This window comes from Carassius gibelio, chromosome A12 (genome assembly GCF_023724105.1).
Source record: "Carassius gibelio isolate Cgi1373 ecotype wild population from Czech Republic chromosome A12, carGib1.2-hapl.c, whole genome shotgun sequence".
Taxonomy (NCBI): Eukaryota; Metazoa; Chordata; class Actinopteri; order Cypriniformes; family Cyprinidae; genus Carassius; species Carassius gibelio.
In genome coordinates this window covers 15,896,989-15,916,604 of record NC_068382.1, presented here as the reverse complement: position 1 = coordinate 15,916,604, position 19,616 = coordinate 15,896,989, and the positions used below count along the sequence as shown (strand labels likewise).

The 19,616-nt window shown below is 37.8% G+C and overlaps 1 protein-coding gene across 1 annotated transcript; it reads right to left on the bottom strand.

Annotated features, from left to right (window-relative positions):
* Positions 1–145: 145 nt before the first annotated feature.
* Positions 146–19,340, bottom strand: glud1b (glutamate dehydrogenase 1b). Its single transcript, XM_052611498.1, has 13 exons — positions 18,768–19,340; positions 14,402–14,482; positions 14,186–14,241; positions 13,511–13,574; positions 9,829–9,923; positions 6,334–6,513; positions 4,252–4,389; positions 4,005–4,142; positions 3,835–3,915; positions 3,629–3,752; positions 3,342–3,433; positions 1,459–1,521; positions 146–1,085 (listed from the first exon to the last, which is right to left on the bottom strand). Exons 1-13 carry the CDS (start codon positions 19,162–19,164, stop codon positions 966–968), a joined length of 1,629 nt encoding a protein of 542 aa, XP_052467458.1. The 5' UTR covers positions 19,165–19,340; the 3' UTR covers positions 146–965.
* Positions 19,341–19,616: the final 276 nt, after the last annotated feature.

Here is a 19,616-nt window from a genome sequence, read left to right as displayed (position 1 = left end):
TACCAATATTTAAATTAATTGCCAGTCCTTATAACACCATGACAGGAACAGGAAAATGATCTACATATTAAGGATAATTTATTTGCTACATGAGTGTGCTACATGTGGTACTTTGGTGACACAGAGAAAATAATACAACAGAAAATAAATTAGAATAATTTGTTTAATGCTCAACAAAAAAAGGCAATATAAATTTCCAAAACATAGTTCCAGATATGGGTGCAGATAAGCATGACGAGCGACTTCCAGCTCTCATTTAAGCGCAAGTGCCCCGGGTCCTCTAGGTTTACCAGCTAGCAGATCTCTGTATGTTAATGGTGTGAACTGCATCAGATACAAAAACATCTGTACCTAAATGTACTGCACAGTGTCAGCTAGAACATCATTACATCTCTGGGTCAAAACATTAAGATGAGACAAATCATGGCTGGGTTTCCCTTTGTGTGATGCACTACATGCACAATACTGACAAAATAATTCTCCTGCTCGCAGGTGTAAGGCATCTTTAACGCTCTTCATGACTGTAGCAATAACCATGTTTAAATGGTTTGCAGGAACGAATAATAAGAATGAAGTAAATAAAACCTACAAGGACAAAAACGCACCAATTTGAAAGCAACATTTCGAGGCGAGAGGAGGCCAGGGCCAACAGGACAAATTAACAGACATTTTAAACATTGCACTACACCTGCATTTGAAGAGGACCATTAGTTTAACACAGATCAAGACAAAAATCAGGGACAATGAATGCTTTGAAACCACATCACATGAAAACTGCAGCCTCAGAACAAAATAAACCGCTTTAGAGTTCTCAAACTCATGAGGACGGAGCTTCTGGGACATGACAGCATGAGGAAATGGGGTTAGGCTGATGCAAATTCTGATATGTTAAGAAGGTTGTAGAGGGGGATCGAGAGGTTGATGGACATTTTTGTCTTCTTTTTGCAAAGGGAAATTTGGGTCATTTATGTAAAGGTCAAGCCAGCCTCACTGTACACCTTGAAGACCTTCTCGATGGCGTTGACGTAAGCTGCCGTCCTCAAATCCAAGCCAAGGTTGTACTTGTTTGCCGTGCGCATAATTTGCTGAAAAGGGGAAATATTATTACATGAATACAGGTTTGACTACATCGAAGCTCCTTTACAAAGAACAGAGGAGAAACAGAAAGAGCATCAATAAATAATAAAGGACATCTGTGCAACATGCGAGGTGGTTTTCTTTGCACGGCAATCATACCACACTAGACTAAATATGCCTGAAGCGAGGGCTTGATGTTGTGTACAAATTAAAATTCTCTTTCAACTGTATTATGACAATGAGGCTGTTGTAAAGCAGCTGAAGAGGAGTCAAGGGCGGTTCCTGCTCTAGCTGGGGCTGTTTTACAGACAGTACAACTGAAGAGTTTTGTATACTGAAGCTGACACACACAGAGCATTCAATGACATTGAAAGAACTTACTCTGGCAGACCTCTCCATGGTGTAGGCAAGACCAGAGTGCACAATATCCTTCTCTGAGGCACCCTGTATGACAAATACATCACATCTCATCAATGCATAAACATCACATGCGGGTTAAAAACTGCTGATCTTGGAGAGAACTCCAAAGCTTTGTTCACAGAGCACATAAACCCAAATTGTTTCCCAATTCAATCTTTAGGACAGACTGACTGCACTGTCATTCTGTAAGCAATGAAATCTAGTCGATATCTGGTATATCAACATCTGTTACCAAAGTGATAACTTTTTTTCTGCTTTGCTGACAACAGTCATTAATAGTTTAGAAATGGTTATACCAAAAAATAAAATAAAAAAACACTTAGAATTTGAATAAAATACATTAAATAAATAGACATAAAGTATTGTTCAAAATAATAGCAGTACAATGTGACTAACCAGAATTTTAAATATATTTAAATATATTTTTTATTGCTACGTGGCAAACAAGTTACCAGTAGGTGCAGTAGATTCTCAGAAAACAAACAAAGAGGTGCAAAAAATAATAGGCTGTTCAGCTAAAATGATCTCCAATGCCTTAAAATGGAGACCAAAACCAGAGCGACGTGGAAGAAAACGGAAGACAACCATCAAAATGGATCGAAGAATAACCAGAATGGCAAAGGCTCAGCCAACGATCAGCTCCAGGATGATCAAAGACAGTCTGGAGTTACCTGTAAGTACTGTGACAGTTAGAAGACGTCTGTGTGAAGCTAATCTATTTTCAAGAATCCCCCGCAAAGTCCCTCTGTTAAAAAAAGGCATGTGCAGAAGAGGTTACAATTTGCCAAAGAACACATCAACTGGCCTAAAGAGAAATGGAGGAACATTTTGTGGACTGATGAGAGTAAAATTGTTCTTTTTGGGTCCAAGGGCCACAGACAGTTTGTGAGACGACCCCCAAACTCTGAATTCAAGCCACAGTATACAGTGAAGACAGTGAAGCATGGTGGTGCAAGCATCATGATATGGGCATGTTTCTCCTACTATGGTGTTGGGCCTATTTATCGCATACCAGGGATCATGGATCAGTTTGCATATGTCAAAATACTTGAAGAGGTCATGCTGCCTTATGCTGAAGAGGACATGCCCTTAAAATGGTTGTTTCAACAAGACAATGACCCCAAACACTCTAGTAAATGAGCAAAGTCTTGGTTCCAAACCAACAAAATTAATGTTATGGAGTGGCCAGTCCAAACCCAGGACCTTAATCCAATCGAGAACTTGTGGGGTGATATCAAAAATGCTGTTTCTGAGGCAAAACCAAGAAATGTAAATGAACTGTGGAGTGTTGTTAAAGAATCATGGAGTGGAATAACAGTGAGGTGCCACAAGTTGGTTGACTCCATGCCACACAGATGTGAAGCAGATTTTAAAAAACTGTGGTCATACAACTAAATATTAGTTTAGTGATTCATAGGATTGCTAAAACCTAGAAACAAAAACGTTTGTACAAAATAGTTTTGAGTTTGTACAGTCAACGGCAGACACTGCTATTTTTTGAACACAACCCTTTCAACGAATTGTCCAATTGCACAGCCTTAAGAGCGTGCATATCATGAATGCTGGGTCTTGTTTGTTTTCTGAGAAGCTACTGCACCTACTGGTAACTTGCCACATAGCAATAAAAAATATACTAAAAACCTGGATTATTCTGGTTAGTCACATTGTACTGCTATTATTTTGAAAATACTGTATACATAAAGTATAAACAGTAATAATAAATAAAAAACATTAATAGAATATAATAATACATAAAATAATATATGTGTGTGTGTGTGTGTGTGTGTGTGTGTGTGTGTGTGTGTGTGTATAAAGCAAGAAGCTAAAACATTGTGGACACTTACAGCTACACGGGCCTGGAAATCAGCAGTGGGGACAATGGGGATGGGGCCACCCTGCTTTCCAAACTTCCTCTCAAGACTTTCTTGCACAGACACTGGACAAAAAAAAAAAGAAAAAAAAAAGATATATATACAAATTCCCTCTGTTTCAGCAAGAGAACATTCTGAAGAGTTAAGATGCCTGTTGGCAGACAATAGCTTTGACTAATGTAATACTGTAAGTCCATTGATTGAGACCGAGGCTGATAGGATGCTGATGCAGAGCGGTTTGAGGAAGTTTAAACGCTTACTCAGCAGGTGGTAGTTGGAGTCCCTTTCATACTTGAAGGTCAGACGACCGTAGCTGACGTGGTTCAGGTTCTTCAGCCACTCAAAGTAGGAGACTGTGACACCTCCAGCGTTCAGGTACATGTCCTGCACATCAAGATATGAATCATTATTCCTATTTCTATTTTCCTGAAGCACGACAGAGTTTAAGAGAATGTTGTTCTCTTACTGGAATGACCATGATGTTCCTCTCTAAGAAGATCTTGTCAGCATCTGGTGTAGTGGGACCATTAGCACCTTCAGCGATAATCTGAAGCAATAAAAAAAAGATACGTTCGGCATCGGTAAAGAACATTTAAGCATAGCAAGCACATCTGGCCGATGCTGTTAGTGTCAGACCTTAGCTTTGATATTGTGAGCGTTCTTCCTGGTCAGTTGTTTCTCTCCAGCTGCAGGGATGAGGATATCACACTGAGCTTCCAGAATATTTCCCTCATATGGCTGAGAGTTGGGGAAGCCCACGATAGTACCATGTTGCTAAAGAGAAAACAGAAATGGATTTTTTAATATATTTAAGCACAGAAAAAGTGGCAGACTCTCACCATGATATCCAGAAAAAGAAATTGTAAATGGACCCTTAACTGACCAATTTGTAGTCCTCCAGCTCTTTGGGGTCCATACCGTGGGGGTTCCAGATGCTGCCATCGATTTCAGCAATTCCCACACACTTGGCACCGTAACGGTGGAGGTAACGCATGGAATGCAGACCCACATTACCGAAACCCTGCATACAGGATAGGACACTAGAATAAATTGTGGTAAAAACATGGAAATGGCGCCCCCGAGTGGTTTTGACTAGCTATTAATGGTTCTCAACCAGGCCTCAAACATCCTAGAGGGCCCTTAAGAGGACTAAAAAGTAAATTAACATATTATTATTAATTTGTTAAATAATCAAACTCCAATCCAAATCAAAAAGCTAAAAACATGTAAAACTATCATGTAAACTAAGCAATTCTTATATATTACAATAAAATAAAAAATATTTATTTTCCCCTTAAATATATATTTTATTTGAATTCATTTATTTTAGTCCAGTTTTTGAAGCTTCATATATGTCACAAAAAGAATCATGATTAATTTGATATAAATTCTCCTAGTTTCTATTAACAAAAGAGGTTTGATGAGAAGCAGTTTTGTCATAATTACAAGAGAAATACTGGAAATAGCTTATACTGGGACGCCTATTCACCTCATCAAAGGTATGTTTATGGCAAGATGTCACGTACATGTCAAAAGGGGAAATGCATATGGCTGCTCATATCACAAAAGGACAAACGGGAAGCAGTCATATGAGGCATGTTTGATACTAATGTTCACTATGCTATCTCTTCTCTGTGCGGCTCTAAATCCACAACACGTGACAACATCTTCTCTTGTCTCTTTACTACACATGACACTAAATCTTTAGAAAGAGAATGTAATTCGTGAGGCAGTAATCCCAGCGCAACAGTCGATGAGAATCCCTTCCCTCTGTAGTCTGGGCTGCACTGATTGAATTGAGTTTAGACCACTGTGATTAAGACTGAAATTCATTAGAACCCAAAGACAAAAGCTAAATCTTAATCCTAGCAAATAAACCCGCAGGTTCATGGGAAAGTCAACAGATTTCACAGCTGTAAAGAAAAGCAGTTCTCTGCGGTATTTGCAGTGGGATTCTTACTGTACGTGATTTTAAGGAACTGAGATTCACTGTATGCTGACATATGGGTAACTCGTCCTTTTTTGTGTCAGCAAAATAATATTTAGTCAGCATATTATAGTCACTTGGGTATTTCGGCACAAAATAAATTCTGTAATCAATTACTCACCCTCATTTATTTACAAACAAATGTTTTGATGATGCTTCTTTGCATAAAATGAAAACATGATTTGATCAGTGGCAGTCATGTTTCAACAAAATAGTCCATCTGACTTTAATATAAAAAGTCTTCTGAAGTCATACAATAGCCTATTGCTTTGATGTTTTATTATTAGCTCAACAATTCCTGGTCACTGTATGATAAAGAGCAGCATGAACATTCTGCTAAACATCTCTTTTTGACTTTTGGTGCTTTTCCACTGCATGGTAAGGCTCGGCTCGGTTTGCATTTCCACTGCAGTTTAGTGCCGCTTTAGAGTGGGCGGGATTATAGACATGTCATTATAGTTGCGCCGCCTCTACTGAAGCGACCTCCTGATAAACATTTTCAGTCCGCATCATCCCATCAAGCTCTCGCTGGATCCAACGAGAGGAACATCTGTACCTCCTCAACAGACCACGAGACAGCCATTATTTTGTTAAAGGTGTGCTTGTTGAAAACTGTTGCATTCGTATACATTTTTTTTCCTGTTTGATCCTCGCTGGCTGTGCGGATTTAATCTAGCAGGTCTAGTGTCTTGTGTCGCAAATTCAGTGACACAGATAGTGGCGATTCTCTCCAGCAAATCAGTGATCAGCAGGGTTTACACGTCACATTTTGGTAATGGTGCGGCTCACTTGGAACCTCAGCTGATGTGGTAATTGAAAAAAGTACCTGGTACTGGAAACCCCCCCAAAAGGGAGTCGTGCCATCCACTCTAACAGTGAAGTTTTATTGTATAGAAAAACTAAGGACCAATTATTAAAATATAGTTAAGAAAACTAGTTAAAGTGAAGTTAAAAACCTCTTCAAATGGTCTTTTATACCTGAATAATAAAGGTTTTGTCAGCGAATCCAGGGTTCAGGCCCAGTTTGCTCATGTAGGAGGCTTCATTAATGAAATTCTCAATGCCATGAAAGACTCCACGCCCAGTGGCTGAGATTCTGCCATGGATACCACCCTGGCTAATGGGTTTACCCGTCACACAGGCATGGGCATTGATGTCCTACAGAGAGAAAGAGAGAGACACACAGACAAACAGAAAAATGGTTACTAAAAAGAATACTAAAATGACACTGGAACATTATTAGCATTCACAAAATATTATACTGATTCAATTTCTAATTTAACTATACAATAGGTAATAATTTTTAACATAATCACCTTTTATGAATGTGTATCTTTAAGTCCACATTAATGTGGAACCATTAAAGGGGTCATATGATGCTTTGTTAAAGATAATTACTTGGTGTAATAGAATATGTTGACATGCTTAAATGTTCATAAAACACATACATTTTTTTTCAAATCCTGTACATTATTCTAGGTCCTCTGTGCCCTGCAAGCGCAGTTTGCTCTGATTGGCCAGCTGACCCAGTGCATTGTGATTGGCCGAACACTGCAAGCACTCGTTGGAGATATAACGGCCCTTTCCTTAATTGTGAGATTCACATTCCAAAATAAATGTAAAAGACAGTTAATAATGTACTTAGTTTTACCATCAGTTCAAGCCCGAAAGGGGAAAACACACTCGTATGTGTTTGCAGTACACAAGCCATGGACGGATAGGACAGCTGACTCCACTGTGTGACCCGGTCTCTCTCTCTCCCACACACACACACACATACACACACACACACACATACACACACGATGCGCAAAACTCCACTTTTGAAGAGTCCATAAAATGCATTGCTGTTCTGTTATACGTAATCTTAAAGATTCCTAAATGCATCTACTTTCAGAAGGCCAAATAAAGTGCTTTTGCCTTGGCCTAGAAACACACAGCATCTCCCTGACACGACTGCTTCAACACTAACTGCGGTTAGTGAAACCACGCCTTCTTTCTTTGTGTGATCATTTGCGCGGCATTACACAAATTATTTCCACATAGTGATGTAGACATGTGGGGTGTGTTTGAATGAGCCATTTTAGGGGGCGTGGCAGAGTCTTAACTTTGATAGAGAATATCTCTTTGGATTTGAGACTTTAGTCTTTGCAACTTTACAGATCTTCTTTATGCACCAAGAGCTTGTAACACTCCAAAGAGAAAGGAAAAATTTAAATCGCATCATATGACCCCTTTAATGAAACTGAATGTCATGGAAACCTTTCAGTTGCAGTATTTTTATTTTTTTAACTGAAACCTGTTCTGAATAAAAAACAGTGCTTGGCTTCGTTTTCAACTCAACACTGGTAGTCTGTTTCTCATCCAAAAACACAAGCACCAGTCAGGGCTGTTCAGAGGGTAAGAAGAGGACAACATGTGATACACTAACAACCAGAGCTCTTGGACTGGTGTGAAGGGGTCTTGTTCTGTAGTTAGGGTATGTGGGAAGGGTCACTCTAAGTGTAGCTTACAAGCTTCCAAGGTCAGCTACTGTAGCCCTATTTATGTCAATGAATGACATACATGCTCTCCTCACAGATGACCAACAAGACAGAGGACGGACAACATCTCAATAACATACTGTACGTATTACAGCAGCCTTATTAACCTCCGAACAAGCATACAGTGATTTAAAAACAACTTATGCTATCAAATCCCATCATATGCATCATAATAATCTGCTGAGCTGAGAAGAGAAATCAAAGTATCTCATTACTGCTGGACATTTAAATCAAGATGATTTGCATGTCTGATAAGTTAAAGTTTATGCAACGTTTCCCTCGACTGCCGCTGTGCACATGCAGATCTGCTGAAACTGCAGTATTAGTGAAGAGTGATTATTGCCCTTTATAAACTCAACCGCATGATCAACCACTGATATCATCAATCATTTACTGTTCCCTTGTAGAACACTGAGAGAGTTTCCCTCGTGTCTCAGACACACCAGCTTTGGGACAAGCAACATTTTTAATTCGTCAGCGACAGCGGATACTGAATTTTACATTTAGATCAATGTTGATATGGTTAACTAAAACCATTAACCATATTTTTTGTTAAAATAGATATGAAATAAAATATAAATACAAGATTCAAGTTTAAGTATTAAAATTACAAAAATGTTAAAGGACATAAATATAAATTAAAGCTAAAGAGAAAGATACTATTAAAAAATAATACTTTAAATGGTAAAAATAATACCTTTAGATAAGTTTTCTTTAAACATGCAACACTGTAAATATAATCTTCAGCAAATTTCAAAATGAATATGCATTTTTCACACTGTAATTGTACTGGTAGCATTAAGAAAATTTTGTTTTAAGTGTTTTACATTTATTAAGACAAAATATTATAAAAAAATTAACATCTTACATGTTATCAGCCATATTGTGAATCAATTATTAGTTCATTTTTAATAAGCTATTAAGCTATAGATACATATGCATGGGACATTTTACATGGCAGAACTAAATGAGAGTTAAGGTCAGCTTTATAAGGGTCTCAAATATTTGTCTGTGCTAGTAACACATCTCTTAAGGCTACAGAAAAGTTAATGTTACATAGAACATTGCTTTCTTGAGGTCAAGTTGTTTCCAGGGTGACAGAGTGCTTGGATGTGACTGGACTCTTGTCTTCCCATTCTGACTTTGCAAAACTTTATTGTCCAAAGGATGCTTTCAGAATTAGTAAGGCTGGATACTGTTTAACAGTCATTAACTTCCCATATAAAAGTAGAAAAAAACATGACCATTCTTTTGTTGCCATGCATGGGGATAGTGCTTTTACTGTTTTTAATTATTTAATTATGATAAGAGCCCTCTAGCAGAAATAACCCTGACCACAAGCACCACAGCAAACACACACACACACACACACACACACGTACACACACACACATCTGTATGATTCAGCTTTAGGAATCCTCATACTCCAATGACCCAGCTTTGTTCTCTCTACAGAGAGCTAGCTGAAGCTGTCATCCAAAATCATATCACAGAAAGGAAATACACTCTAAAATATGTACATATATAATAAGAGAGCAAACTGGTTGCTATTGTCCGTGCAAATAAAGCTATGACTTATCCATTTATTAGGGCACAAAGGTAAACATTACACAGTCTGTTGTACAGATAGCACAACACTATCAGAGATGGACAAACAAAGTGTGTAATGTTTCTGATAAAGATGATGATGAAAGTTTTACTTCTTACAGAAGACTCTAAACGCTGTGAACTATTGTTTTTGTAACACTTATTGCTCAGAAATCCTTAAATGGTATATGCTTTTTTAACCTTTCATTTTGGTTAAGAGGCAAGGCATATTAATCTACAAGTGGTGAAAGGGAAAAACCTCAACAGGAGATTTATTGGCATAGTTTATTATTAATGTAATAATTAAGAATTTAAGTGTTATAAGAGATGGACAGTTGCTTACGGTGTGGGCAATAGTGTTAGCATAGGTGTCAGCGATCCAGGACATTTCCCTCTCACCGGTGCTCATATCAGGGGCGGGTACATCAATGCCAGGTCCTGAATGCAAAAGAACAGGAGAGGGAGAGAAGAAAGAGATATTTTTACAACTCGTCAGAATTAATTGTGTCATGAAAGCAGATGGTGGTAATGTGTCCAGGCACAGGGATCACTCCGGTTTCCCATCAGTTATTATGAACTATGCTAATTGTACTTATGATTGCACATCTCAGGGAAAAGTCTTTTAAGTGGCAATGCGACAAATGATCCGAGTAGGCAGCTTGTGTTGTTATAATGGAGAGCTGGAGTTTCAGTGCCCGCTCTGACGCTGTGAGAGTGCACTGCCCTTCCCCCCATACCAGTACCAGCTGCTTTGGTGAGGAAAACAGGGAGGCATCCAGATAAACAGCCATGCAGACAGCCTTGCACCCTGAACACATTTCCAAAAACAGCTCCAAAGGGGGCAGGGAAGCACACAGTGGGACTTTTTACAGCACCAAGGTGCTGAAGCTCTTCCAGGTTAAAAGAGCAAGGAAGCAAAGTTTAGAATTCCCTGAGGATTTGCTCATGTCTTCAGAATTGTTGCAATGCAGTGATATTACAAAAGGTACCTTGTTTTTAAAAGAATTATCTTATGCTTACAGAGGCTGCATTTATCTGATCAAAAATGCAGTAGAGATAGATGAAATATATTAAAATGATTTCACATGCTGATTTGGTGCATATTTATAATTATCAATGTTGAAAACATTTGTGCTCCTTAATATTTTTGTGGAAAAAGTGATATCAGGATTCCTTGATTAATTTAAAGTTAAAAAAATAGCATTTATTTGAAATAGACTTTTTTATAATGTCATGTAATAAACATGTGTAAAGTTTATTTATTTCAGTAATTCAACTCCAACTGTGAAACTTGTGTATTAAATAAATTCAATCCACACAGACTGAAGTAGTTTAAGTCTTTGCTTCTTTTAGTTGTGATGATTTTGGCTCACATTTAACAAAAACCAACCAATTCAACATCTCAACAAATTAGAATATGGTCACTTGCCAATCAGCGAATCAACTCAAAACACCTGCAAAGGTTTCCTGAGCCTTCAAAATGGTCTCTCAGTTTGGTTCACTAGGCTACACAATCATGGGGAAGTGTGCTGATCTGACAGTTGTCCAGAAGACAATCATTGACGCCCTTTACAAGGAGGGTAAAGCCACAAATATTCATTGCCAAAGAAGCTGGCTGTTCACAGAGTGCTGTATCCAAGTATGTTAACAGAAAGTTGAGTGGAAGGAAAAAGTGTGGAAGAAAAAGATGTACAACCAACCGAGAGAACCGCAGCCTTATGAGGATTGTCAAGCAAAATCGATTCAAGAATTTGAGTGAACTACACAAGGAATCAGTGTTAATTTTAACACAAATTTTTAATTTAGTTTTAGTCTTAGTCTTTTGACTATAATTCTTTTTAGTTTTAGTCAAGTTTTAATCATCTGATTTGTTTTAATTTTAGTCTTATTTTAGTCGACTAAAATTGCTTGGTATTTTAGTCGACTAAAATAAGACTAAAATCAATAACAGATTTACTAGACAATTTTTTACCGCTGGTATAGGAAACAAACTTAACCAAAATATATAAAACACAAATTCAACTTTATTTCAACACAACTGTGTCTTTATTTCAATACAAAAGCTTTTATGCAGCAACAAACGCTGTCATGATAATGTAAACAATGACTAGCTGCCAATTGACCATCAATAAAAGAAAAATAAAGTTAGGTCCAGGACCTTAAAGCTTACAGCTGAGCTGAACAATAAGTGCAAACATTTTAAATTTAAAGTAAATATTTAATAAGTTGGCAGCTAGGTGGATAAAAAAAGTAACAAGATTTTATAAGGTATTCATTTGTCTAGCAATATTGTATGTTTTAAATACTACACTATTGCTAGATAAGTATGTATAATGATAGGATGTGAACATTCACGTTTCACATAACCAATCTAGAAATATTTGTGATATTGTCAACAAGTAGAACGTTATAAAATATACTAAACATTAGTATTAGTATGTATGCAACGAATGATTGCTCCGCATGCTTTATACTTCGTTTTGTTTTGTTCGTCGTCAAACGTGACGTGAGCTGGGGACATTTTGTCACTCTTTTAGACATCACCTCTTCGAATGCCGTCTTCCCGGGAGCTCAGTCAAAAACGGAATACTTTCGTTTCACGTCTCAATAAGTCAGGCTCTGATTGGTTCTCTTCTCTCATGCAGTCTCGCCTGTTCCGTTTTGCCGGTTCTTTTGTTCATTCCTCAAATCTCTCCCGTCTGCTGATTTGATTTTCGTCAGTCTATTTTCGTCTCGTCCTTTATTTGTTGACGATAATGTCAATCAATTTAGTCATAGTTTTTGTCTCCATCGGTGACTTCTTTTTTAGTTTCCGTTTCGTTTTCGTCCGCAAAAATATATTCGTGACGAAAATAATGACGAAAATATTTAGTCAACGAAATTTACACTGCAAGGCATGGACTGATGCTGGGGTAAAGGCATACAGACGTGTCAAGGAATTTGGCTACAGTTGTCGTATTCCTCTTGCTAAGCCACTCCTGAACCACAGACGTCAAAGGCGTCTTACCTTGGCTAAGAAGAAGAAGAACTGGACTGTTGCCCAGTGATCCAAAGTCCTCTTTTCAGATGAGAGCAAGTCATGTTTTTCATTTGGAAACCAAGGTCCTAGAGTCTGGAGGAAGGGTGGAGAAGCTCATAGCCCAAGTTGCTTGAAGTCCAGTGTTAAGTTTCCACAGTCTGTGATGATTTTGGGTTGCAATATCATCTGCTGGTGTTGGTCCATTGTGTTTTTTGAAAACCAATGTCATTGCACCCGTTTACCAAGAAATTTTGGAGGACTTCATGCTTCCTTCTGCTGAACAGCTTTTTGAAGATGCTGATTTCATTTTCCAGCAGGATTTGGCACCTGCCCACACTGCCAAAAGCACCAAAAGCTGGTTAAATGACCATGGTGTTGATGTGCTTGACAGGCCAGCAAACTCACCAGACCTGAACCCCATAGAGAATTTATTTGGTATTGTCAAGAGGAAAGTGAGAAACAAGAGACCAAAAAGATGCAGATGAGCTGAAGGCCACTGTCAAAGAAACCTGGGCTTTTATACCACCTCAGCATTGCTACAAACTGATCACCTCCATGCCACGCCGTAAAACGGGGCCCCTACCAAGTATTGGGTACATGTACAGTAAATGAACATACTTTCCAGAAGACCAACCATTCACAATTTTTTTTTTATTGGTCTTATGAAGTTCTGATTTGTTGAGATCATCACAATAAAAAAAACAAAGACTTAAACTACTTCAGTCTGACTGCACTGAATTTATTTAATACATGAATTGAATTACTGAAATGAACTTTTCCACGACATTCTAATTTATTGAGATGCACCTGTATAATGTCATAATTGTCACTTTTGATCAATTTAATTTGTCTCTGCTGCGAATAAAAAAAAAAAAAAATTGTACTAACCCAAACTTTAGGACTGAACTAAATATTGTTTCTATTTTCCAGAATTCCTTCATGAAGGGGTCATGTCTGGTATTCAAAACAGTGGAATCAAAAAGTACAAATGAATCAATAAACTCACCAATGAATCCCTTTTTGGCAAGCTCAATGGTGAATCTTCTTGTGATTTTCTCCAACTCATTATCCTGAACAGCACAAAAAAATATAAATAAAATCAAAATGTAAATAAAAACATTCTCAAATTACATGTTTGCCTCTGATAACTCATGACAACCTCTACAAGTATTAAACAGAACAACAGGGAAGATCAATTGCTACACATTGAAACTTTATATTGTAGACTCTTTATTCAGGACTTCATTCAACCTGTTGAAATTTTTTTTTAAATCAATGTATGCTGGTTAGGAATGTTTTGAAGCATGGCAGCTGGTTTGAGCTGATTTAAGCTGATCCTTTCTTGCTCATTAGCTGGTTTTAGATGCTAAGGACCATCTTAAACCAGTTTATAATAAAATCAGGACCATCTTAAACCAGATAAAACCAGCTGCTGTGCTTCAAAAGATTAGATTAGATTAGATTAAACCTTATTGTCATTGCACATGTAGGCAAAACATACCTATCCAACATATGCCTTTTTTTTTTCAACAGGGCAATCAGGGAGCAAGGCCCATTTTAAAGAGAAATGAGGTCTGATGGCATGAAATGCATTTCCACTTCGCTGAGCTCATGAAAAAGGCAAACAACGCCCACAGACATGATAAAGAGTTATTTCCATACATGTGTGTTTGGTACTTACAGAGTAATTCCTGGGGTTGATTTTCACTCCAGCTTTAGCTCCACCAAATGGCACATCTAGAAGACGATAAATTACGTGTAATCTATGAGGATGAAGGATTTTCTGAAATCTAATATAACTCAATGATTTCAGTGTAAGAGGGATCTAACGCACAATCCAGCAATATATCAAGTGCAAAATTCAGCCCAATACTGGGGGGAGAAACACAAAGCTTACCCACAACAGCACATTTGTACGTCATCAGGGAGGCCAAAGCTTTAACTTCATCCATGGATACATCCATGCTGTATCGAATACCTGAAACGAAAAGCAAAAGGGCCCATGAAAATGGGTTTAATCACAGCCCTTACAAGGAGTCAACTGGTTACCAAAACCTCAGCAGATCTTTTCTCTACAAATTGTACAACACCAAGAACACACACAATGGGCTTAAACAAACAGACTATACAGACCAGATTTTTTTTTCTTTAGCTGTGTCCTCATGCTGAATTGAATGAGGATAAACAGGACAGAATACGAAAACTACACTGCATTACTGAAGATTAGTCAAATTTCTAACATTGTACTTTAGTAATAAACCAAGACCACACTGAGACTTTAAATTATATTTGTATTTTTGCTCCAGTTCATGTTCAAAGGTCACGGGTCACCTTTTCCAGCTCAACTTGTGTGCTCTGGTCATGCTCCATTAGAACAGGTGCTACCCTCACTCCCTTCTAGGAGGAGCTAGTGCCAAATGTTGGTTTTCTAAAGCAAGCCACAGAATGGATGTGACCTCAAAAGGCACAGAGACTGTGGCTCGAATAAAGAATACGGTTTGCTACACAAACCTTGAGCACTCATTGACCATGTGTGCTATTATATAACAGTGAATAAATATCTCTGCAAAAATACTTTCACTGCAACTATTTAAAGTTTTAATGTAGTTTTTAACTAGCATTCTTCTGTGTAATCAAAAGGACGGATTTAATAAATGTACATCACACACTGCTGGACCAATGAACTTCCATTTTACATACATCATGGTAAATAAAATGAAATAAAATAAGGTTTCCCCACACTAGTGGACCAATGGATTTATTTTTATTCTTGATTTGTGGATAAGGATTGCATAAATATTCACTGTACATTTTTTCATTTTAAAGGCTTTATAATATAATATAATATAATATAATATAATATAATATAATATAATATAATATAATATAATATAATATAATATAATATAATATAATATAATATAATAATCTGTGATATTTAATGACTGCATTTGTTCACAATACTTTCGTACTCATATACAGGCCAATATGGAACTAAACCATTGAATAAGATGTAATTTTATTGCTGAAAAACCATTAAGAAAATCATCCCCTCTAGGCGTCATTTTGTCTGTGTTTAAAAGCTCTCCAGATGTGCTTTTTCCGCTATAGCTGAAATGGTCTTCATTTATACACACAGAGAGGAGGGGAAAATGATGTGAGAGAGATGACAGGGCTCTTGAGAGGAGGAATGACTCAGCATAGATCTTCTACTGTATCCAAAGGATATAGTAGAAAAAACAAACAAACAGAGGAAACCTTTCCAGCATCTCTTTCGACTCCACCTAGCTAGGCCAAATGTGCTTGATCAGGACCAGGATGTGCTCTTCCTGCACAATTTATTTTTTTCACATTAGTCTCGCACATAAAGGATATGCAGCCAAATATTTCTGCTGATCCAGTGATTCAGATATTCACGTGCACAACTTTGGCTAACACTTGATGAAATGCACTGAGCCATTAGCTGACGGTGTTTGCTGGCTGAATTTCTCTTGTACTTTGTAATGTGTACCTAATCTTGTCTATTACATGCAGATAATGTCAATCACAGCATTTTTGTCAATGGTAGTCTTTGAGCCATGGAGAACTAGTATCTGCGTCGCAAGAATGATTAAAGGGGCTGCGATTAATATCGGCCGTTTTGCTAACTTCTGACAAATTTTAACTGCATTCTTCCTAAACACGCAAAATGATTCACGAGCAGTGAGTGTTTCTGATTGGCTGATTTTCTGATTCATCAAGGTGGTCCGTTTTGTGTCTGCTCACCTTTAAACTGAGCACATTCCACCAAAAGGCTATATTATTGGTGAGCTTTTTTGTGCATGATATTCAAAAAAGTACGTACACTTGGAATTTTGTCAATTTTTTTACATTTGCTAACCTGGATTGGTTTGCGATGTGAAAATAATTTGTTAAAATAAAAGCTGTTGTGCTGAGATGCTTCTTAGCACTGGTCTTGTCAGAATCACATTGATGGTGTTCATTAAAGTTATGTTGAAATGGAAATAGCGACATATTTTCTTTTCCATATTGTGGCATATATTTGAGTGTAACACATTATGAAAAAAGATCAAATGTAGGGTAAAGATGGTTCATTGGATTTTGAAATGTGGTCATTGGATTTAAATATGGAGACAGGTGATCATGAACTTGGAGGGTGGCAAGTAAAACATGTGCAAGGCTGAATTGCTCACAATAACAAGCATTTACTGTAGATATGGAGAATTTTAATTTCATGCCAACTTTAGCCACTTTTAAGTTAAAAAGGCAAGTATTTTTCTGATGGAGAAGTTGTGGCCTGAGAATAAGGATAACAACTGACTCACTGCAAGACAAATAAAGAAGTCAGAAGAGGGAACAACAACTTTTCACACAAAACAGAAGATTTTCTTGTTAATCAGACATTGTACTCTCTCGTAATTTCATATTGCTGCATGGCTAGAGTCACATTAACATCCTTTAAAGGAATAGTCAACCAAAAAAATTTAATTCTGTCATTTACTGCACCTTCATGTTGTTTCAAACTTCTATGATTGTCTGATAATGTTGGTAAGAAAATAGTTTTGGTTTCCACTGACTTTTTTTTCTGATAATAAAGAAAATAAGGCTATGAAAGTCAAAGGGAACTGAAACATTTTTTACCAACATTATTCAAAATATCTTTGTAAGTTCCACAGAAGAATGAAAGTCACACAGGTTTGGAACTGCACAAGGGTGAGTACATTTTTGAACGGACTATATCTTTAACTTATATGCTAAGGTGGAGCACTGACATAAAAACAAATACACACTACCGAGTCTCTAAATGCTACTGTATGTGTAAATGTGAGCAGAGTGGTCCGGCCCCACAGATGATGAACCAGAGGACCTGAGCCCTACCCCCATATCCACCCTAATAACGCTCTCTCACGATACGTCACCCCACAAATCACACACAATGCAGTGCCATGATGACACCCCCCTCCCACTCTGTGCCGCCTCAATCTCTTGATCACCACTGCTTCTTAACATCTGCTGTCAAGAATGAATGTGATTCTGTGGGCCTCACATGATTTACAACAAGAGGATGTGCCTCCATATTGAGGCACATTCTCTTGTGCCTCAACCCTTTCATTGGAGTATATGCATGTCTCTGAAACCAAAAAAGTAAACATGTATGGATATTTTCCCATTCTCATCACATCTCTTCCTTACCAGCTAGCATCCAGGCAAATGTTTAGTAACCTAACAAGAATGGACCTTTCCGAACCGAACTGAATGATGTGAATGATCCTTTGTGTATTGGAAACACACAGTTGACTCGATACAACTTGTTGCCCTTTTTTGGCATAAGGGTACAATCAGTTGCAAGTCAGTTTTAACAGTTGAAACTGGTATGTTCACATTAATGACTATAAATGTCAAGCAGGAAGCACATTCCGAGGTCAAAAACCAGTAATCCAAAAACAAAAGTAACAAGCCAAGGCACACAAAGATGCCTGATAGTGTACAATTTCCACCATTCCATTTATACTGAAATGGAAAACTTAATAAAAATATTGACAAACAAAAACAAAGATTTTCATTCAGTTTTCCATCAATTATTAAATCTCAGCTTAATCTGACATCTGAAATTGAGGAAATAAAGACAGTAATCCATTAGTATTATTATATGATAAAATGTAACATTTGGTGTAATTGTAATTAATAATATATTGTAAAAGTTTATGAATAAAAAGCAGTAACAAGAGTAGCGTTGTCCTGAATATCAGTCTGTGTTTCAGCTATTGAGGTCTTCTGTAAAACTCTTGTAAAGCTGTGGAATAATTTATCAAAAATCTAATTATGCATTGTTTGTTGTTTTGGATTGTGCTCTATATTGAAGCACTTCATTTGACAACATAATTGATTTACATTGCAGACTAATTGTTATTCTCATTTGAAGACATTAAAGCCAAGTTAAAACCTAAAGTTGTAACTGCAAAAGATTCAGTTCAAAAGTGCCAGGCTTCTTTCCCCAGGTAATACATACTGTACACATGTGCAGGTGCAAGGTGTGTCCAAATGATTAATTACTGACAGGCCAAATCGATCCAAATCCCACATTTAAAGTCGTACAAACATTAATAAATAAATCATGAATAAAAGAAAACGCATAAAGGTTTGCAAGTCATTATGGCAACAACTGTCATCATGAATGAGAACCTCTCGTTGAGCAAAACACACGTAAACTGATCTGTTACCGCCTTATTACTGCACGATATAAAAACAATATTATCTCTTACCTCCTTTGCAGGGAGTTCTGTGCTGACTGTGTTGTGCCCGGTAACCCTCGATAACCTCCCATTCTCCGTTGTCTCTCTTGATGGGGAAGGACACGCTCAGGACGTGGTTGCAGGGCTTGATGATCTTGAGGATCCCCCGCACACGGTTTCTCTTTTGCTCCGGCGTTTCCCGGGTCTTCAGGTCCTCCACCAGCTTGTTCTCGACAATAGCAGCGCCACGATCGAAGAAGCCCTCCACCATCCTGAAGAAGTTCGGGTCATCTTCCTTGTCAGCGGCGTCGCTGTAGTGTCGCACCCTCAGCAGAGATGAGGAAGCCGGCAGAGCGGACTCGACGCATCCCGAGGCCAGAGCGTTAGCAGCTCCGCGAGTCAGCAGCTCCCCAAAATACCGGTACATGGCGGCGATAAGGGGCTTTGGAAGTTACGGCACAATGGAGAATGAAAAGGCGATGGTTTATCAACGAGGTGGAAAAGGAAAACGAAAAGGGGGGTAAATTAATGAGACGACAAAAGCTCCCTAACCTGCCTCGCTCAGTGCCAGAGTGACAGCGCTCATGCTGTCTCGCGCTTTAAAAGGCAGCGGCGCGTTTGGAGGAGTCGCGCGAGCAGACGGAAGGGGTCTGCGTGTGGAGGGCGGAGGAAACGCAAGCGCTGCTTTTGAATCTCTTATTCTTTCAGCTATATTTTAATAGGAACAGATTATTTATTTTATGATACTATTATAATTATAGGTATAATTCAAGCTCCCCAATATATAGCATTAAAAAACTTAAACTTAAAAATCAGTATGTTTTCCGTGGACTTTTTTCAGTTAGAAACATAAAGTATTATAAGTAAATGTTTTTTTTT